At 37.9% G+C, this 24132-nt stretch overlaps 1 protein-coding gene across 2 annotated transcripts in view; it reads left to right on the top strand.

Moving 5' to 3' along the window:
• LOC146004350 (uncharacterized) overlaps nucleotides 1–23023 on the top strand; it is a 124593-nt gene extending 101570 nt beyond the window's left edge. For both annotated transcript variants that reach the window (XM_083143138.1, XM_083143139.1), the window contains exon 3: nucleotides 19217–23023. In XM_083143138.1, coding sequence (XP_082999264.1) covers nucleotides 19217–19630 — 414 coding nt within the window. In that variant the 3' untranslated portion in view covers nucleotides 19631–23023. The remainder of the gene's footprint in view (nucleotides 1–19216) is intronic.
• The last annotated feature ends 1109 nt before the right edge of the window (nucleotides 23024–24132 follow it).

The following is a 24132-nucleotide window of genomic DNA, read 5'->3' on the forward strand; positions in this document are numbered from 1 at the left end:
GAAACTCTGAATAAGTTTTTTGAATCGGAGGAGATTCCTAACTTACGAGTGCCGAGTCAAGAAGAGCAATTGTGCGAGGAACATTTCGTACGAACACATTATCACGAGGATGATGGTCGGTACGTCGTACGCTTACCATTTAAGGTCAACCGCGACGAGTTAGGTTATTCAAAGGATAAGGCGATGAAATGTTTGCTTAGTCAAGAACGTAGGCTTCGAGTTGATAGCCAGAGACTAGAACAATACAAGTTATTCATGCAAGAGTACATTGCGTTGAATCATATGACACCAGTGGCGGACTGTGAACCACCCAGAACCCCCGCTAGTTCTTATTTCATTCCGCATCATTCTATAACAAAGGAGACAAGCACAAGTACGAAACTGAGAGTAGTTTTTAATGGATCGAGTAAAACTAGCACAGGCGTGTCCTTGAATGACGTGTTAATGAATGGAGGTAAACAACAGCCAGAGTTACTATCCATTTTGTTACGTTTTCGTGGCCATCTTATTGCATTGACGAGTGATGTGATGATATATCGCCAGATAAAGGTGAATTTTCAGGACAGAGACTACCAATTAATTTTGTGGAGAGAATCCCCCAATCAACCTGTGATTGTTTATCGTTTAAATACGCTCACGTATGGCACGGCACCAGCTGCTTTTCTTGCTATGAGAGTGTTACGTCAGTTAGCAGACGATGAAGGTGAAAATTACCCGATTGCAGCAGAAGTCTTAAAGAAACAGTTTTATATGGACGATTTGAGCAGTGGAGCTGACAGTGTTCCAGAAGCAATAGAGATGCAGCAACAATTGACACAATTGTTGAGAAAGGGTGGATTTGAGTTGCATAAGTGGACGTCAAATCATACTGACGTGTTGAACAGTATTCCTGAGCATTTGCGAGAGAAACCTACAATATCTTCCATCCATAACAGCGAATTCATAAGAACTCTTGGCCTTGTGTGGCACCCGGATACTGATCATTTGAGTTTCATCATTAACCCACCTAGTGAACACCCTGTATTAACCAAAAGGTTGTTGTTGTCTGAGGTAGCTCGCATATTTGATCCACTCGGATTACTAGCCCCAGTCACTATGTTAGCTAAAATATTGATTCAATCACTGTGGAAGGGACAGTTAAATTGGGATGAACCTATTCCTAGTGACAAAAGAGAAATATGGGAAAGACATTGTGCTGAATTACATGTATTACAGAGCATACAGTTACCGCGATGCTTAAAATGTAGAGAACCAACTTTGTGTCAACTGATTGGTTTTTGTGATGCCAGTGAGAAAGGTACATGTGCTATTGTGTATCTACGAACAGTATATGATGACAACGCTGTTACAGTCAGATTGTTAGTTTCGAAAACAAAGCTTGCACCCTTAAAACCTGTAACTTTGCCACGTTTAGAGTTATGTGCTGCTGTGTTGTTAGCGAAATTGATTAGTGTTGTGCAGTCATCATTGTCATTGCATATAGACGATATTTTCCTTTGGTCTGATTCACAGATCACCTTATGTTGGATTAAATCAGATCCATCAAGATGGAGTACATTTGTTTCGAACCGAGTTTCACTCATTCATGAACTGACGAATCGTCAACAGTGGTTTCATGTGCGTTCGAAAGAAAACCCTGCAGACATTGGTTCTCGTGGTGCTTTCCCTACACAGTTGTGGGAAGCTCATTTATGGTGGAATGGTCCATCATTTCTTTATTTGCCTGAGTTGCCTATGCATGAATCATATACAGTGGAAAGTGAAGAAATAAAAAAGGAGGAAAGAAAAACAAGGATTCGTGTGCTGTTGACTACAACCTTTGACACTAAGGAGTTATTGCAGAGATTCTCATCATTCTTGAGATTGATATGTGTTACTGCTTGGATGTTTAGATTCATAAGCAACTGTAGAGCGCCTTCCATGCAGCGAAACGAGCAGACGTTGACAACCTGAAGAGTTATCAGCTGCGACTGAGTTTTGGGTCAAGGTCACCCAACGTGAAGCATATGAGAGCGAGGTTAACTGTTTACAAACAGAACAGGAGCTCCCCTCATCCAGTAAACTTCTTTCGTTGAGTCCATTCATTGACAATAATTGTGTGTTATGAGTAGGTGGGCGTTTACATAATGCTGATGTGTCTTCAGATAAGAAACATCCTATAGTGTTACCCAAAAATCATCCGTTTACTGAACTATTATTGAGACATGAACATGTGAAAAATCTCCATACAAATCCGCAACTGTTACAAGCTATTGTGACACAAACATATTGGATAGTTGGGCTTCGAGATATGGTTCGTAGCATAGTGAACAAATGTGTTATTTGTAGACGTGTCAAGGCTATTACAGCTAAACAATTGATGGGAAGTTTACCGCCTCCTAGAGTAAACGAAGCAAGACCTTTTGTAAACACAGGCACTGACTTTGCAGGTCCCATTTCCATCAAGTCTGGATTTTTGAAATCTCATAAAATAATCAAGGGTTACATTGTTTTGTTTATATGTCTTTCTACTAAGTGTGTTCACATTGAAGTTGTATCTTCAGCAACTACTAATACGTTTATTGCATGTTTGAGACGTTTCATATTTCGTAGAGGAAATCCTGCTAACCTGTATCTGATTGTGGTACTCAGTATGTAGGAGCTGACAAACTATTGCATAAAATGTTGTATTTTTTGAGAAAACCGAACCATAGAGAAACTGTGCATAACTTTCTGACAAATGAAGGAATCAAGTGGCATTTTAATCCCCCTTCCTCACCTTGGTTTGGCGGAATTTGGGAAAGTAACATAAAATGCATAAAATATCATTTGAAACGTGTTGTGGGCAATGCTGTGTTGAATTTTGAAGAGCTTAACACAGTATTAGTGTAGATAGAAGGTTGTTTGAACTCTCGTCCAGTCACAGCCATGTCAAGTGACCCCAATGACCTGACAGCACTTACGCCAGGGCATTTCCTGATTGGCGACAACCTACCTAACATTCCGGAAGATGATTTCACCAAGAGCAAAATTAACCGTCTGACGCGTTGGCAAAGGTGTCAACAAATCGTGCAGCATTTTTGGAGAAGATGGCATTTGGAGTACATATCTGGACTTCAAAGTAGACCGAAATGGCAGAAGAGATTGCCTAACCTTCAAGTCAATGATTTAGTGTTAATAAAGGAAGATAACGTACCCACATTGAAGTGGAAATTAGGTAGAGTTATCGAAACTCACAAAGGACAAGATGGTTTGGTAAGAGTTGCAACTGCTAAAACTAAAGACGGTGAACTAAAGAGGCCTATTATGAAGCTTGCACCTCTACCAATTGAGAAAGTGTAAATATGTAACCAGAAAGGAAATTTGTGTTTATTGTAATCTATGTATTCAAGTGTAATATGTTATATTGTAAAAGGTAATAATTATTGTGTATACTAATTTTGGAAGCTGATCTTCCAAGAGGGGCCGTGATGTTCAGACGAATTGTCATTCTTATTAAGCTTGTTGCCATGCAGTGTGCGCATGCGCAGTGTGAGTCCGAGTCGAGTCGTGAGACGACGTACGTGTGTTGTACGCCTCGTCATATTCCTGTACATTTGTGTGGAACCCTTCATTATATTTAGTGTTATTTACGTGCTTCATGTTATTAAAGTATAAGTTAATCTATATATATGTTTAATTTGTACCAGAGTGAAACTGACATACGCGAAACCACACACCCAGGAACTAGGAAACTATTCAATATCCCTACGAGAATGCATTTTTTGGAACAGATACTGTGGTTTACCTTCTGCTAATATACCGCGGATAAAACAGAGATAGTGTTTGCCATAGTGAGAACCTGATTGTTATTTAAAATCGGAAGAATATGATTCAGACGTTTTTATTTGAAAAATGTATCTGATGCAGGCATTTTGCACCATTTGTATTTATTTTTCTGAGCTATAGCGAGAGTTGAGGGTTGTAAACCTTATCAAAAGAGTCAGACTAAATAAATGAAAATAAAACATTCCTGTAGTTTCTCTTTGATACAACAAATGGATGATCTAACGAGGAATTAGGCTCCAACAGTGCATCTCGTCGGGGTCAACCCGTGGCCCTTCTCCCGAGAGAGATAGCTTGCACTGGCTACAGGCAAAAGAGGGATGGCGAAATAACTTCTCTGCGTCGCCGATAAAGAGGAAGTTTTGGTTATTAATGCAGGAGGCGAGGCTGGTGGTTGCAAGCTCTCTGCATTCCAAAGAGCAGTGGAATTCCTCCGCCCACAAGCTAAGAACTGTTGATGCTCTATCCCTAGGCCTCCGCTTTTCGAGGCTTTCCAGACTAAAAAGAATGCGAGCAACGTTTTCCTAAATTAAAAAAAGATGCAGGATCTTATGTTTGCCAACGAATCATAAGCTGCTCTTGAGTTACTTCAGATGCTGTTTTTGGATCAAGATGTTACGAATCTCACACCAAACATGTAGAAGTATCTTGTTACAATTTAGTTCACACAGAGGTTAGTCGAGACTGGCTCTACAGTGAGTCGGAATCAAGAAATGGATGCTCCCATCAGGAACGCTTTGGAACATTCCTTCACTTGTAGTGAAATTTCCAATACTGATATCTATGCCAAACACACATTAAAATTAGATCTATCACCTCACCACTGTGTGTATATATACACAAACATAAACGATGAAAATATCTTTTGTACGAAGTGTCTGGTAAAATATTTACCTAATTAAGTATTCAGTCATGTTCTTGTTGTATATTCCCTTTATTATGACTTCTTGGTCAATACTTCAACCCATGTAGAAAAAAGGTCTGGTATGAAATACTATTAATATCATGAGATTCACAGTAACATAAGCAGCAATATCATAGAATGAGACGGTGGATTTGGCGGGAGGAGCACCGGTGGCTAAGTATTGTAAAAAGTATTGATAGCATAGCATTATATTACAACAAACAAGAAATGTTCGAGAGAACTGTTTTCAGACAATGAAGGAATAAAACAAAGTTGAGCACAAATACGCTAATCTGCATTACATTTACTGGACATTAACGACATCGCAAATAGAATCCTGGACTTGATGACAAAACCTTCTAGGTAAATATTTTCCATGTTTGTGGCAGTTTCGTCTGAGGAGATGCCTTCTGTAATCAATGTAAATTCAGATAACAAGAACCTCTCCTATTAGACACACAAATAAATTACTACTTTTATCACATTATTATCAAATGGTCCTGGATTCGTTTCATAGTGGAGGTATATAATTCTAAAATGGTTCGGATAATTTTACTTTGACGTCCATTCCCAATTAGTTTATCTGACCACGAATTGGACCTAAAACGAAACCTTGCAATTGTCTTGATGTGAATATTTTACACACGCATGAGGTTGTTTTGATATCTAGGAACATTATTATATTATATTTATTATATTTGTGTTACATCGTATCATATACTTACGGCATATTCGGGGCTCCTCCCATAAAAAATCTAGATCCGCCTTGTGAATGAGATTTGGCTTCTTGTGAGCATTTCGTTAGCATCATCTTGCTTGTACATACTAACGTTTCATTTTAAGTCAAAACTGTAGAGGGGTAAAGTAAGTACATCCTAATACCTCAACCCGGGTACAGCGCCTAGAATAACGTAGTGTGGAAAACGGCATGCTTCTGCGCTCACTGGCTGGTTCCACTCGAAAATGATCCGCTAGAGGCGCTGGTGTTTACCCCGGTGTTTGGTGTTCGACTGCTTATAATGGAAGTAAATGGAGTTTTCGCTGCAACGTCTGATTCTTTTACATGAAGCATTTCTATGAATGTGATAATTGCTATGATATTTGGTACAGTGGTCGCGAAGATATTAACGAACATTCTAGACAGTCGACGACGTCCTGTTATCGTCATACTTTCGTTAATAATACGGGAGAAAAAATACACGTTGAAGGTTCTTGGCAACTAAATTTTTGTGTATGAATTAGGTTCATTATTATTATCATCATCATCATTTCTTTTAAAGATATACACACTGAAGCATTTGTATTTTTGATATTTACTGTCTCTTTTCTTCCGCTTTAAAATAATCGCGGCGATGATGATAATGATGATTGCATGAAACGACAAGGGGAACCCCACAAAACTTTCTTAGTGCCATCGAAATGAGTGTAAGGAAACTTTCAAACCAATGGGACAAGCGACACGGGATGTTCACACTGTCACACTAGTGACACACACTTCCATACTGTAAAATAGCATTCATTGCACATGAAGGTCCAAACAGCAAAAGACACGTTCATATGGCGTATTCGCGTGCTACTTGTTACTTCGGTCGGAAAGCTCCTTAAAGGAAGGGTGCTGAGACCGAAGCGACGCGCTACAGGGGGAGTTCCCAACTAAGTGACAAGCGACATGGTGCCTTCAGTCTATTAGCAAGCGTTGCTTGCGAACAACAGATAGGCGACACGATAAACGGCACATTACAACAACAGATCTAGGCGACACGATAAGCCACACGTGTCGCTTTGTCGCTTCTGCGACGCTCAAACTGGGCCATTCCCTCAATAGCTCGCAACATGTTGCCGTGGTTTGTTGTTCGCGCATACGTGATGCAATCAGTGTCTTGCTTTAGTGAGATTGCGCACCAAAGCGACAAGCGGCACGCGACACTTATCGCTTGAGGATTTCACCAACCGAACGCTGGCCTGTGCTTCCCGTCATGCCGCTACGATGTGAAATGTTGCTCTTGATTGGCTCCTTTCCAAGCAACATGTGTCACTTCGGTATGAACGTTGCCTTGGACCGAATGACCCGTGTCGCTTTGGTGTGAAAACCTCGTATCGTTTGTCGCGTGTCGCTTTGGTGTAAAATCTCCTTGAGGAAACGGTGCAGTCAGAGCTGTTGTCCCTACGGTTCGAAAGACTGCATTGATTACAGACTGCTCGCTTTCAAGCGACATTTGTGGTTTGTCGCCTCGGTATGAAATATCTCTCATTATACTATTTATATTCTAATAACATAGAAAAATAAACTCTAATACACAGTCCAAGACCTGACGTCCGGAATCACATTGCGATGTTTCTTATTGTGTTACACATGCTATTTATTTATTAATTTTATTTTACTTTTCTTTCCAAATTAATGCCATTTCGTGACTGCAAATCACTCCACAAATATAACTGTTTCCATCAATTCACTTACCGCCTTTCTAGAGAAACAAATCTACACAATATATTCCAAAAACTAACTAAGCCGCATTACTTTCATAACAAAATTAGCACCTATGTCGATCGCACTGCCATCTACTTGTCATCGTCTCGGGGAACCAGTTTCTTGGGTCTTTTCCACACTACGTTATTCAAGGCGCTGTAACCCGGGTATTGCCTATATCTCTGAATATTGGTGACAGAGGTTCTTTATTATACAATGTTAATTTGACATCATCCATTATCTAGCGTTTCTTCTAATTATATATATGTTAACACTGTTTCAAGAGAGCACATCTTCTATTGTCTTCCGTTGATCAATAGGTTTGATCCCAACCACCGACAAAAATAAATTGATTAGAAATCATCAGGCTGTCAGCAGAACCAGTAGCTCAGTAGAAACTTCAAGGGGTGTAGAAGTTGGAAAACTTTCGTTGAGGTTAGAAAGGACAATCTCTGAGAACTACAAGATGGCTCCACCTTTGCTTCTGGTTTGGTCAGCAACCCATGCCATATTTACTGCTGACTTATCAGGAACTGCATTATTGTAGATCCAAATACAGATAGAAAGTGAAGGCGTTAATATTAATGTTGGGAAGGGGTAATGAATGATCCATTGTTCTCGTGCATCCACGTATATACTATGCAGTTGTGGAACCAATCCTTATTTGGCAACTGTTGTGCGTTGCAACAAGTAATCTCCGTTGCTGTTTGATACAAGAGGAAGTGTTCCCTCACGAAACATTCACTTCCTCACTTCTGCTTCTTTTGTAATGTGTAGATAATTACAGATCCTGCATTGTCCAGCCTATAGGTGTGTTTCCCCTACGTCACAAACTGTTGCATTGTGGCTTTGAGCAGCCATGATTGAGGCCGGTTTTTGTAAGTATACGGAATTCAAGCGGGCGGGCGGAAGATACTAACAACAGACATTCGTGATTTAAAACATACGTGCAGTTGGTGCAGATTTAACGAACGCTACGTGGTGAATATTTCCTTTCAAACGACAAATAAAATTGGCCGCAAACATGGCGGCTGTGCGCATCCTGACGTGACATGAAACACACCTATAGCGTAAGGACATTCTCGAACAAAATTTTAACATTGTTAATAGTTACTTTCTCAAAACCTACATTAACGTCCTCTTTCTTATTCTCTATCCTTGATTATTGTCAACGTTCAATCATTCAGGTAGCAAACAGAAGGAAGAATACACAACACTTCCCAGTGTTTGGAAGTAACTAGTTACAAGTAACTAAGTTACAAGTAACAGTTACTTTTTTGAGAAAATGTAAGTGTAACTAGTTACTTTTAAAAGTGAGTAACTGTAACTGAGTTACTTTTTTACGATAGAAGTAACGTTTTAACAGTTACTTCTACAGTTACTTTGTTACACTTAAATTGCTATGTAAGTGTTATAAATTATTGGCGATTTAGGACTCAAAGTGAGCTGGAATTTAGTTTCTGGTGTGACATAAAAGCCCATCTTTGATACATTAATTCTTGCAAACAATAGATGAAGAGGAAAAGAGAAAGTAGTTGTAGTAAATGTGTCTCCTGTCGGTGGTCAGTCGGTAGGCTCCAGCCAGGTGCCAGGAATTTTCAAGGTTTATCGTATGTTTCATCTTTCGTTTGGTAGACCTGAATTCCAAAGCGATGTACACACCTTGGAAGAGGGGTGGATTTCCCAGAAGCGGGAAAATAAGCTTCTAGGAGGAGAATTCCTTCCTATTGCTGACAGTTTGCCATTTTCAGTGTCTCTTGTTTCTGTAGTTTGTTCCTCAGTGACCTTATAACTTCCCCTTCTGTAAGCAGCATCCGATAGTTTCTTCCTTTGCTATGATATCGGATTAAGCTGAAAAGGGACGTACTGCAATATCTCAGTGTTTTCATGGAAGAATTCAACGATGCTGATAGTATGAACGAAATTGAAGAAGGCGAGAGATAGCAATTGCGCATATGAATGGAAAACAATCCAATTGTTTCCACGTGATTTCATTTATCTCAGTTCTTGATAATTTAAAAATGAAAGTAAAAATATTTCCGCTTAGAATTCGCTTATTTACGATTATTCAGCATTTCTGGACATTTTGAAAAAGTAATATATTTTGGTAAGTGCTATTCGTTTAAGATTTAAATGAGAACCCATTTTCTTGAAATAACAGATACGACAGATCTCACCATTATTATTGATACAACAGTGAATTACAACACTCAAGTGGCAAACTAACGAATCAGGAAACCCCTAGCCATCATTCTTGCATGTTTATGTAATCCTCTCAGACAAAACTGAAGGGGTAAGTTTAAAATGCCATTTTCACCTTCATTGATAACGCACAATTATAGGCTACCACATTATAATTTTTATAATTTTCCGGTTCATAAACACTTGAAATTATACAACAAAATTTATTTCTCTCTGACACGCCCTTTATGTGAAACAGACCTTCCTTCTTAGAATATATTCTACGTGAGTGATATCTCTTTCTCTTTCTACAATCCCCCCACTCCAATGGACATTCCTTAAGAATGTGGAAAGTGGTTATCTCTGTGTTGAAAACAGTGAAGAAGTTGGAACAAGTGACACAAATATTCATATGACGTACATTCACACCAAAATTGAAAGAACTTGTTCTTTAATCGAAGCTGTGGAAACAAAATTCCACAATGACAATTTTGCAGGGTTGTTAAAGGTCCAAGAATTTTAAATAAATTCAATTTTCCGGTCCAGGAAGGAAAGAAAATCAGCAAGCGTAAAGACCCTAGACCGTAAAGAAACTTTGTATGTTAAAAGTATTTTAATTCGGTCCAGGAACAATTTTCCGGATCAATATAAATACGGTCCAGGAACCTTGTTTTTCGGATCAATTTAAAGACGGTCCAGGAACCTTAACAACCCTACACTTTTGTCCAAAGACTAATATCGAGAGAAAATTTAAGCGATTCTTCATGCAATATACAGAAGGTTTCTGCATTATGGCTTTGGAGGCATCCTGTATGTTATAGACTGGCAAGTTGCCTGAAAATTAACGGTCCTGTTTTAATTTTTCCCTGCGCACTCACGCAAATTAATTGCATTATATTTCTATGGTGGTAAGTATTCTTTATGTAATGGTGCTGTTGATGGCGACAAAACGTGTAGGGATATATATTTCCCGCTGCAGAATTATGACGTAACTTCCGCTCCAATTAGGGGAGAGATGCACTCCGAGTTGCGGTACTTTAACAGGGGAGGGAAACGGAGGAGCGAGAATCGTCAGAGGCCCAGCCATTCCATCCATTATGCAAATTACCCCGTTGCACGAGAGCGTACCGTGGGGAGGGAGAAAACTCGGAGCTATTGAGCGTGAATAGTGAGCGTCAACCCTTGCAGGGGTGCATTGCAACTCCCCTGGGTTTTCTACATGGACGCACACGAGGGTTGTACAACGCGTGTGCTAAATGCCTTGCAGAGATGAAAGGAAGCCGATATTCGGTTGAGAGTTTTTATCCAATCTGGAAAGTTTTGAGTTTGACCAATTTTCATTTACTTCAGACTAACGTCTCTTCAATTTTAAATATTATCCCCGTTTTGTACGACGTTCTTTTTTCATTACACCTTGAAGCTGTGGTGACGCCAAATGATGAAGAGATTTTTACATGGATTGGGTGAATTCTGAACAGTCTTCAAGGTATTTTTAGAAGTAACTGCAATACAGTTGCTTTGATGAAAAAGTAACTCAATTACAGTTACTTTGATGAAAAGTAACTCCGGCAGAGGCGTCTCCTGAACGCATGCGGTGAATGCTGCGCATGCGTCAATTGTGGGAAAAACGACAGCTTGCTCTGCGACGACATTAATGATCATTTCTACATTCTAATTTCTTCATATATGAGAAGTATTTATTTTACACTAGAGCGCTCAACTAAGATTATATTACATTTCTTGGATCTGAAGTGAAAGAAAGTAATAATTATTTTCCCACAATTGACGCATGCGTCACTTCAGATCCAAGAAATGTAATATAAGCTTAGTTGAGCGCTCTCGTGTAAAATAAATACTTCTCCTATATGAAGAAATTAGAATGTAGATATGCTCATTAATGTCGTCACAGAGCAAGCTGTCGTTTTCCCCACAATTGACGCATGCGCAGCATGCACCGCATGCATTCAGGAGACGCCTCTGAATTCCGTCATGGTTACTTTGATGAAAAAGTAACTCAATTACAGTTACTTTCATTAAAAGTAACTCCGTCATCGTTACTTTGATGAAAAAGTAACTCTGGTATGGTTACTTTGATGAAAAAGTAACTCAGTTACATTGATGAAACACTAACTCAGTTACAGTTACTTTGATGAAATACTAAAGCAATTACAGTTACTTTAAAAATTCGTAGAGCAGGGATGGTATCTGGACGAAACGAAACATGGCACCGTCTCGGTCTATTTCCGATTTTGTAAATGCGTGACTCCTCTGTTTCGTCTCGATTTCCAAACATTCAGTTTCATTCTATTTTTTTTTTCCGAAGTTTACATTTTGCCCAGATACGCTAATCGGGACTGGACTTACAGTTTAAAGTGCCTCCACCAGGTATTGAACCCGGGACCCAGTGGTTACAAAGCGACGACGTTACCACTACGCCATCATCTCGTTCTCGTATCGAGATATATGGAATAAGGAACATATACAACGGGTCACCGCAGCGTATGGAGGAATTAAGGTAAATAATATTTCTCAGTAACTTCTTTATGTTTGACGTTTCGTTTCGACGCTAAGGAATGCTCGAAAAACGGCATTTTATCCTGAATATGTATGCAACCACGTAGCACAGGCTCGGAATACCCACTTACTTTGCAATTATTGTTGGCAAAAGACATGATTTATCTACAAATAATCCAGTAGATATACACTTTGTATACCCGAAGTGTTCGCATTGTGAAGTTAGTTTCGTTTACGTAAATATTTCAAGACCATACTACTACCAAGGTCTCCAACGAGACCGAGAGTCTAGGAGACTGTCTCAGAGGCGCAACCACGAATTTTTGTTTGGGGGGGGGGGCAGATACCAGGAGGATAAACGTGCCAATAATAATAATAGTGTCATAATTATCATTATTGGCATTTTATCGTGGTATTTTTTTCAACACGTTCATTTTCACATTAGCTAATAATGAACAACAAGCACACAAACTGTATTTTTTAACGACAAAAATTACAAATATGATTCTTTTTGTACATATGACATGTGTAACTTTCATGTAGAACATATGCAACATGGAGCGACGTTAAATAAGAAAATACTTGTGCAACATGTTAACACTAAATTCTGCACGTATTCAATGTTTCTTTAATACGTATATATATTATTTAAATACATTACATAATCAATCCATCCATATCATAACAAACCAACAGCAAAAATGATGAAAATTGTCTCTGAAATATGCATGCTCCTTTTCCTCAAAACAATTGTTCATACATTTATCAGCAACAGTCTGAAGTACATATTTGGTCTTACTTTTCTCGTTAGCAATATACAATGCATTTCAGTTAACAAAGATATTGCGAGCGACGAGACGCGACGCGACCAAGAACACTTTTAGATCCAATTTTTGCAAACTGAAAACAATATTGATTTAATAGGGTGCAAATAATTTCACAGGGCGCCATGGCATTCTCTCTTTTACAACCTTTTTCATTTACATCGTTTGGTGTCCAAATACGACTCCTGCCGCCTCCTACCCACAGCTCTGAATTTGATAAGATTGTAAAGAAAGCAGGCGTTGCGAGCGAAGCGAAACGTATTATTATTTACACAGGATTGGAAATCGAAAGGGGGCAATTGCCCCTCTGTGCCTCCCCCCCTAACGCAGGTGCTCTTGGCCGTCTGGAAGAAAAATGCAAGAAATATATGAAAACTAATTCCATCTTGAGTATCATTTTGTCCTACTACTCTTAGACGCTGCTATAGCCTTGCTTTTCTTTACTTCACTGTTTGCACCCCCTAGAATTGGTTTCCGTCCAAGGTTGGGGGATGGGCAATGCCCCTATCCCCCCCTGTGGTCTGTCTCGTTCCCGGTCTCGTCTTCGCAAGTCTCTCAGGGTGTGCTCTCGTTCTCTTCTCGATTGTTACAAGCACGCTTCGGTCTTGTAACTTTGACATTCTCACATTAAATCCTTGCACTAAAAGATAGAGCTAATGCACAGTTTCTAAAAGTTTACATGGACATATGCACATGTGTGTAAAATTCTACATCCTTTAATTTATTTCGGTATTAGTACATTTTAAACTCGGTTACATTTTCTGTACAATGAGAAAATTGCTACTACATATGCAAAATCAGGGTGACAATATCTCTTTCTTGATTCCTTGCTGTGTGTGACGAACAAGATTAAAATGTATTCTTTTCTAGTTAGATTAGGTAAGTTATTTTTTGGAAGTAGACTTACATATTACTTTCCCTATTAGCCCATGAAGTGAATATACATCTAATCTAAACTAGACTTCATTCAATTTTTTGCAAATGTTTCTGCATGAAAGCAATGCACTGATAAGGAAAGTAAAAGTATGTTTATAACTTATAAATTATTTTTGTAATCAGTTAAGATTAGGTTTATGACATTTCACATTCGGCTGGTATCGTAGATATTGGTAGATTTTGGATTGAATTCACAAGGTCTTTGAGCAAGATGGGAATGTTTGATTGAGTGATTTGGTTAATTTTACTTCGCATTTCTGCCACTTCTGGCTAATCGCGAAGATGAGGATGAGTGATGGTATGATGAAATTGATGAAGGGACACTCACAAATAACACCCATGCCCAGGCCAGGATTCGAACCGGGGGACCTCTGGCGTCATAGAACGCTATGCTAACCCCTCCGTCACGGAAGCTGGCGAGGTGGGTTTTGGTTTTTCTTTGTAGATGCGAAAATCTATAACTGTCATGCGCACATGCTTTTGCTTACATTAAAGTTCACCTTTTCACGTAAACGAGGAATTCACAAGTCACCTTAAAACATGCATGTACATGCATTTAATACTACTAAATACGAAAAGAAACCTTGGCGGGCTCTTCACATTATCCACCGAAGATTGAAAAGAGAAATAAAACAATTTCCAAGCGTTTGGCTTTCCTTGCTTGCTCTGAGATCTGAAGGATTTCGGTTTTGTATATGTAATGATAGTACTTTCAGTGCTTGAAGAACGTCGTTAGGTACAAATAATTATGTTACAAATAAATGTTTTGTCAAATGTTTTACAAATATTCCAAACTTAATTACACCTCTTACGAGTTGATCGGGAACCATCTCAACTCAATATTTTTTTAAAAAATACAACACCCTACAGATGTCTGAGGAAATACCGAATACATGGCTTCTAAAAGGCATTGGATGTGGTACACATCTGCCATAAATTGTTTAAAGGTATTTTTATGCTTAGCTATGGGACTTTAAAATTAAAATGAACTGAACTGATGTGGACTCTATAAGTATGATATATTCAATAATATGGTTTCTATATCCAGTTAGTGAGAGACGATTATTCCTGGTTGGGATGGTTGGAGAGGGGGGAATCCTCCTCACCCCCTTTAATATCACCCTGCATTAAAAACCAATAGATGTATCTTTGTTCGCAATTTTCACATTTTCCGTTTCGTTTAATTCAAAATGAGCCCATGAACAAGGTCCAGAGCTTTATATTTTTCGGAATTGTTATCTGGTTAAAATCTGTTTTTAAAATGACCATAAATTCTAAGGAAAATAAAGAAATAAAAATTATTTATGCCAATTTTAAATTTAAAAAACAGGAAATTCGTGTGCTGTTCTAAAATGGAATATTTCCGATGCCTTCACATTATACCTACAGTAGTATACCTTTGAAGTAGTATATGCGTAGTATATATATGCACGTGTGTGTGTGTATGTATATATATATATATATATATATATATATACATATATATAGGAGGCTGAATTTTGTACCCCCCAAATGAAAAACGTTCCTTCGCCACTGGTACAGGATGCTGAAATTTATCAAATTTATTACATGAAATTTGAAATGACGGAAAATGATTATGTCATTTCCTTCCCGTTCAATGTTCATCGCACTGCATGAAGAAAATAATCGAAGTTGAATTGTTGGACTCTACATAGCTACTATCAGAATATATTTTACCTCGTTACATTTGGATATTGATACAAGGATGAGAAATTTCCCATTATAAAATTGTAGAAAGAAGTTATTTTCTGAATATGATGATGGCCCGGGAGGGGGGGGGGGGTCTGGCCCCCATAATCCATTTCGGTTGGCCCATGTTGCGTACCCTAGTCTAAATGGCACGCACGGCACTGCTAAAAACATTAATAATTTTCAGATTAATTCAGCTTGTTATTTAGAATTGAGTAGGACCACTCTTCGTGCAATGCTCCATTACATGAAAACCTTGTACAAGTGTATACAGTTGAATATCATATTGTACTTTGAAAGCCATAGTGATTTTATTATCGGTGGAATATGTCGATGTCGCCTGTGCCAGATTTCAGCAACACACTCATCAACCATCCTTGGTGAAAACGATTTAGGCGAAAAGCAAAATTCTCTGTGCAACTAGATTAAGTTCAATAAATGGAGAAGACAGGAAAATGAAGCTCCACTGTACCAGTTGTTCAGGTGGTAAAAAAAATGTCTGTAGTGTAGTAAGGAACCCTGGAAGAAATGCTTTAGGAATATCTTTTTCCAACCTGGCACAGAGGTCGTTTCAAGCAGATTTAAGCCAAAATGTAGACGTAAGCAACCGATCCCACTCCTGCGAACGTCGCCCGGACCTCTGCTTAAGGCTGTAACGATTCTGCTGACGGAGGTGTAATATTTCAGGGGATAAACGGTTGTGGGGGGCGAGGAACGATGAATGAGCTAGAGGAAAGACGAAGCGAATATGGTAAGGTTGGGCAGGTAATGCACCAGCCTTGTCCCTATACATGTTGTGATGTACGAGGTTTCTCCCTGTGTTTGTCTTCTATATTTTACAAGGGAGAGAGAGTCAACTGAAAACCTCCATTTGTTTTGGCTTCTTATGTAGTAGATTTGTGTGTGTAGGTTTGCTGCACTTTATCACAGACCCATTTCTAATCCACATATATTTTCAAGTCTGACCCAAGTAGGTAACCAAAATTAGTTGGCCAACCGTACTGAAAATGGTTGGCCAATGGTGGCCCAGCAAAAGCATACCGTTGGCCAACGGTAATTTTGGCCATTGTTCCAACGTTGCGCCAACGTGTGTTTTTTACATTGGCCCAATGTATGGTTTTACTACGTTGGGCCAATGTAGCGAAAACTAAAGAATGAATAGGTTTGTTTTCTGGTATATGCATAATTTATTGTGAGGCCAAATTTAAACAATAGTTCAAGTTATATATGAAAATAAAAAAAATACACAGCACTTTCTCAGTCACGGTACCACCTTCAACTGGTAGCATAAAAACTTTCTAGAGTTAATTAGATTTACACCTTTCATGGAATTTAGTCTGCACATAACATTGCTTAACCACCTTCACAATAATACCTGTAAGAATGTTCTTGTTCTACTACAGCAAAAGAGACAAACAATAAGCAATTCTCAACACAGCTTTCATCCATGGTGGCTGACAAAGGACTGGTGAGTGACTGCAAGTTAAAAATAGCTTCTACTTTCATTAAAAATATATTATATTTCCAGTATGTGTTGTGACTGAAATATTCGAAAAGAAACACTGTTACATGTCACTTATTTTCGGTGGAGGCACATGGCACAGTAGTTCGGATACCACTTTAAACCGTAGGTCCAGACCCGATTAGCCTTACTGTGCATAAAGTGGACTTAAAACACCAACTCAAACCAAATGTCATTTATTTTACACTCTAGAATTTTCAGCATTCTCCTGAAAGTTGTCTTAGCATTAAAAAGTTGTTTATAAAACTGATTTTGACTCACGTTTCCATGTTGGGCAAACGTTGGCAACCACCATTGGTCCAACGTGAGACCAACGTAAAGCCAACCTTTCCCATGTAAAAACTGACGTTGGTCCAACGGTGGTGGTTATTTGGGGAGTTAGTGCCTGTATATCTCAAGAACAATAAGTCTTTGGGGTCCACATGCAGTCACTTATGTGCCACTAAGAAGGATTTCCACCAATCTGCTTGCGAACTGAGGCCATTGTCGAACTTTCTCCTCCATTAGTAAACTTGCTGGTGTTGTAAGCATGCACAGAGATATTGCATTTTCATTTGTCGAGAAATTTCTTTAAATTTTAGTCTGACACAGGGCAAGAAACCACCACTCATTTACTAGTGTGTGTGTGTAGAGGAGGCGCCATCTTTAAAATTACAAAAATGGCGTTTTGAAGTTCACTTGATTAGTGTTGCAGCCTTGAGGTCGTTTGGTAAATAACAGTTGGTACCTCATGTAAATTTGAGCTGTATACTGTCTGCCTTACAATTTTTAATGGACTCTTAAGGTTTCCGTTTGACTCGTGTAATAATTGTGCTCTCCCTCACATGTTCGTCCTACTATAATAAATAACGGTGGCAGCAAATCTTTCAGCTCTACCAGACGATAATAAATTACCAATTTAGTACTTTTGAGCATATCCCAGTGCCCCAACAGTTTTGGAGATAATTCGACTTATAGTGTTGTAAAAGTAATGGTTGGGTACAAGTAGGGAGCTTTCAGACCGAAGTGACAAGCGACACGAGACATGTATTGCTTGAGGATTTCACCAATCAAACGGACTTGTGCTGCCTATTATGCCACTGTGGTTTGAAACGTTGCTGTTAATTGGTTCATTTCCAAGTGACATGTGTCACTTCGGTGTGAAATCTCCCTTAGAATGTGCTGGAGTAGCACCAGATGACGTTTGTTTACTTGTGACCTTGACAGTGATAAGTATCCTCCTTATATTGGATCACTACCCTCCTTATATTGGATCACAAACTAAAGTTCACTTCTTTTTACGTATTAGTTTTACATGTACTTTTTTACTCTATGTTTGTTCTGTAGCCATATATGGAATAAATTTCTTCCGAGGAAGATCAACTGAGTGCAATAAGTTACATTAAATACTTTACCTTCTATAAATATCAATTTTTGCTGAAAGGCACACTGCTACCCACCCTATGCAAAGCCTTGGGTCTAACAACATTGTGAGGCCCCCTACATACAATTTTAAGTTTAACTTTTACGCCAAGTTATGCGAAATTGTTAGTATACTTCCTTAATATTTTACATTTAAAATATCTCGTATTTTCCACAGTCCCTTTCAAAGCATTTCTCCACAATCTCTTTTCAGATCGACATATGAAACTGTAGCCCCTTAAATCTAAACCTGGATATAAATGTGTATTTTCGATAATATTTTTTTATGTTCTCTTCAAGTTATTTTTAATCATAATAACAACATGCATTTATCTCTAATTTACCTCTAAAAACATGCTGATGTATGCATATGTAAAAATGTTTACTGGTAACAGACATCTGGAATTAGCAATGTATGTGGTACCCCCAGAAAAGAAAAAACTATAAAAGTTTAACCTGCCCACTATTGGCCTGGGCTATTCTTACTCACTTGATAAAACTGTCCTACTTTGTCAACATAATGGGCGTCGGGAAGGGGGTGGGGCAAGGGGGGACTATGTGCCCCATGGAAAATGGATGTTACTATAAATTTATACATTACACACATACATTACACTTGTCAGTAATTTATGAAATTTTTTGGAAGGGTGTTGTTGCTACATACTAACGTTAATCTGAAGAAGTATTTTTTGAGGGGGCAACACTACTTTGGGGGGAAGTATGTCTTCTTTGACCTGCCCTGGAAAAAATCCTGTGGACGTCCATGTCAATTAACAATTTCATGAATTATGTTTAAGATGTTATGTTAGCGTATGACATGAGCAACACATTTTTTAGAATTTAAAATGTACGTAAAAATAATAATTTGCATATCAAATCAAAATTTTCTAAATGATTGTGTATTACAAAGAATTGTAATTTACAACAAGTAGTAATTCAGTATTTCTTTTCAGGTTCCAATTGGCTCCGTGTATGAACCGACTGCATTATCAAGAAACTACTACAATCAGAATGCCACAAGTTCGGGAGTTCTTCACAATTATGGAAACCACAGGCAGCAGCCACCAGCAATATTTACATCCGGTAATTCCTATCTGCAGTTTCAGGCAGTCACAAGGAGGCCACAGTTGCAGACACTCGACATCTACCACCCACCCGACACATCTATCCCGAACACTTTCACAGACGACTTACCTCCCAGTTATGAATCCGTGGTAGCCCTGGATAGTCCGCCACCAAATTACACGTCAGGTTCCTACTATGAAAAGATTGATCCGTGGGGATACGCGAGCTACGTAGAAATAGACTCTTACAGGTTGTCGTCGATTTCGTCAGATTTCAATCCTCCGGCAGATATTCACAGATGACAGGACGTGAACCCAAGTGAGCATCGTGTCACATATCACGTTACAGTACCTGCAGCAACGTTTTTGTGATGAAACTTCATTTTAATATATAGTGACAAACATGACCATGAATGTGTACAATACTATTACCTCGGAGGTGGAATTCCTGACACAACAAAAGGAATATGCATCACTTCGGTGCTGGACAAAAGTGTTATTATTTATTTTTGTGTGATTGACAATCATAAGTGTTGATACAAGCAAATAAGTAAATTTCAGGTAGTAGAAATTTCACGTCTGTGCAGCGCATACTATATTCACTCTTTTGTATACCATTTTCTAGACATTTTGCTCTGTTAGTAAAAGGTTTTTTCTTTTTTTTATAAAGAATTCTCATTCCAGCAAAAATTTTGGTTTGTGATAACACTTAGTAAATATCCCATAAAAATATGATTATGCATATTCAATGAAGAATAATATTTTTGTCATCAAACTCTTTGTTTTGGTCAATAAAAGTCATCTTTCATTGTAATGCACTCATCCCGATGTTTCTGCCTGTTCTAAAAATGTAATTTATGCGTAAAAATAGAAAACAAAAACTCCTCTTACACTACAAAATAAACCTTCAAACATTTTTTTTCGAAAAACTTTAGAACAAATGAAAGGATAGCATTTTGTATGTTTGGTGCATATTACTAACAATTTCAGAATATAAAAGGACGTTAAAAATTAACGTTAAAAACTGTACTTAAGTATGCGAGTATGTTGTTCCTATTTTTCTTTAGAACTACGTTTCGGAGATTAACTATCCCCTTCTTCAGGTTCGTATGAAAAAACTAGGTACTTAGCATAGTACCACGTCAAAATGTAATAAAATGGATTGTGAACAAGGGTTGGTGTGGATACATTTAAGATATTATACCCCCACCTCAGATGTATATAAAAAGCTCATAGTTCACTAAAAACTTGCACACTTAACCTGTTCTCATGTTAAAAACGTTAAAAAACTAAAAAACCTGTGTGTATCACTATATACAACTTGCAGGTTCTGCCTTTTCTGTAGTTCTAAAGAAAAATAGGAACAACATACTCGCATACGTAAGTACAGTTTTTAACGTTAATTTTTAACATCCTTTATAAATGAAAGGATGTTGTTGGTATTAAAATGAAGTTGGAACTACTTTGCTTTTAGTTCACTTCTACCCTCAGATCGTCTTGACACTAGTTTAACTCTTAAGTAGGTTTGAACCGATACTGATGCCAGTGTATCGACATATGCCGATACCACCGGAGGTATCGGTATCAGAAAGTATGGGATGAAATTTAATCACTGATACCAGTCGATAGTTTTTTGGGGAATTTTGTAAGGCCCATTCAAATGCCGTACGACACTTTCACAGAGTTTGAATATCCTGGAAATTATGCATAATGCACAATTTTCATTACTTTGGCAAGAGCATTGTGCGGAGAAATAGATTGTGTGATAAAATAATTAAATCGTTTCAATTCCCAACTGTTCAATGTGTAAGAACATCAGCATCGGTATCGGAGTAAGGTCAATGTGATATTATCTCAGCCCTACCCTCATTGCAACCACAAGCTTTGCAAGGGATGACACACCCACACTTGCACAACCAATTTGAACATTGGCACAAGAAAGACAATAATGTTTTTTTTATTGAAAACTTTAGAACAAATGGAAGTATGTTGTTGTTAATAAAATAATATCAGAAATACTTTGTATCCTATTTATGTACCGTAATAATTTCTGTAATGATAGATCCAGTCTTTCTTTATACAAGTAAGCTGTTATGGTTACGAGCTATCAAATATTGGTGGTGCTTTTGTGAAATTATTGTTGTAAACATGTTGTATGTTCACTTAAATATTGTGTGTGTGATGTGTGTATTTGTTCATGTAGATGTGTGAATGAACATCAAGTCATGTGTGTTAACATTAAACAGATGTAAGTAGCTAAGAACAAAACTAACCTAATATAAAGAACATTAAACTGAAACAGCAATAAAAAGTTTCACTTCTGTTCGATGTTATTGCTATTTCATCACAGAAACTAAAAAAAAGGACATACTAATGTACAGTCACCAGCAATAAAAATAAGATGCCTAGATCCTGTAATACTCGCTTCCCTGCAATGCATTATGTGTATTGTTTAAATCTACAGCGATAAGATTTAACTAGAAAATTTTTAATGGCAAATTCTGTCACCACTGTAGAGTTAGGCAACACACACAACACATTGCAGTGCAGGATATAGATCCCATTGTTACTGCCAGTGACTGTACCCCTCTTCTTTTATTTTTGGGATTAAACATTGTACACTCTTATTTTAAACAATGTAATGTGCATAATTGGGAAAAGAGACGCGGTAGTATATAAATACGGAGAAACTAGTACTCACTTTATCTGCAAAACTGTTTTTCTTCTTTGTTCCATTCATTTCAGTGGCTACTGCCACCATCCTTGTTGGGAACTTGCTGTACTGTTGCTTGGCATGCATCTTTTGTTTGTAGTTCTCCGGCTGACGCTAGGTGCGCTGTTGTTAACTGTACGTCTGCATCCGTGTCGTCTGCTATTTCCCAGTGTTAACTGTTGTAGTATGGGAATCCAAGTGTGGTGTGCCTGTCCGCTATCGATGTTTAGTTCGTGCGGGAACTGCATTATGGCATGTGTTCCCTTGATTTTGGTGTCTACGAGTGTATGGGCAGTGTATTTGACTTGTACTTTTTTAATTTTATGGCTATGGAATTTGACGTGCGCACCTATTGGCAGCCGGAGAACTAAAAACAAAAGACTTGCACCAAGCAACAGTACAGCAAGTTCCGAGGATGGTGGTAGTGGCCACTGAAATTAATAGAAGAAAAACCAGTTTCGTGGATAAAGTGAATACTAGTTTCTCCGTATTTAATGTAATGTTGTTGTTTAAGTGGAGGCTTGTACATAAAAACCAATACACAAAATTTCCTTCAATTTCGGTAATTTTACATCACTTTTCTACCTCTTGGGTTAATCACGAGGATGAATTATGAACTGATGACTGGGTGATGGGACAACCACAATGGTTTATCCATGCGTTAACCAGGATTCAAACCTGAAATTTTTGGCTTCGTAGGGTGTTACACTGACCACTCCGCCATGGAAACCGGAAGCAGATAAATTAAAAGTAGGTATAGAAATCAAGGTGTTAATTGAACATTGTATGCTAATAAAGAACCATTGCCACTTACATTCAGAGAATTATCAGTACCTTATATTTTATTGTGTGTTCACAGTGTGGTGATGGAGGCGTGTGTGTTAGTCTACAGAGGAATTAGCTTGTGACGACAAACGAATGCTTCTTTTACCAACATATTTTTAATTCTCTTTTCCTAAAAGGGACAGTGAACATTGCCAACATATTCCATATTACAAAGAACTATACTTTTAAATTTAAAAAAAGATTTTTTTTTATTAATTTTGAATAATAACTAAATAAAATTATTCGCTGCTGAAAATTGGCAAAATGATAATGACACTTTATGTGAAGACATAGCAATAACCCAAACACACTTGGGTAGGTTTTAATTTTAAGAAAGTGCATTGAAGGAAGTGAACTATGCGATAATATAATATCAGATTGTTCACAATTCTGCATACTTAAAAATGCAAACTTACATTTATTGGTGTAAAATCAAGAAAATATGCAAATGTATAGTGTTTCAGAGTATTCTGTTACCCAAATGTGTAATAAATGTTGTTATGTATGTTTTATACATGAAAGTGAACCAACAGTTTAGATGTAATATTTTTACATGCTCATTTATTTCAGGAATTTAGAGTATGTAAATGTTGTATTGAAATCCAGAAATAAATGGAATAGAATATTTCTTCTCCTTATTAATGTACAAACACATTTTGTGTGAAAACAGGACCCTTGCATTCTAAATTCTGAACAAAAAAATAACAATAAATAAATAAATAAATAAAAAAATTGCAAGTAATTCCTCTTCACGCCCTCAGGAGAATCTTAAGGTTCGAGGGCCTTTGGCCAACACCAGGGCAGCTGTTTTTGAATGTTCCTCTCTTTTCAAAAAACTGCCATATTATTCCAACATCTGAAAAATTACACATGCTTAGAATTCCTTCTAGAGCATTCACGTGAATATTCGGGTGCGCTGCTTTCCTGTTGTTTAGATATTATCAATAGTTCAAATAGCCTTTCTATTGAGAATATCTACGTAACAACGAAAGCAAACCACCCAAAGATTCGTGTGAATGCTCCAAAAGAAATTCTAAGAATATGTAATTTGATAATGATAATGTCTCACAGATGGGGGACAATAATACAAACAACACCCATGAAAAAGTATGCCACATATCACACTGGCAGTACAGCAGCACCACCTGGCACTGAAGTGTGCCACTTAGTGGCCGTGAAGGGAAGGTATTAGTCTGTCAACAGCAGTCATTGGTGGTGCATTCGTCTATCGTACGCTCTCAAGAGACGCTGCAATGTCAGACCTGAG

The sequence above is a fragment of the Lepisma saccharinum genome, chromosome 21 (genome assembly GCF_977018435.1).
Source record: "Lepisma saccharinum chromosome 21, izLepSacc3.1, whole genome shotgun sequence".
Taxonomy (NCBI): Eukaryota; Metazoa; Arthropoda; class Insecta; order Zygentoma; family Lepismatidae; genus Lepisma; species Lepisma saccharinum.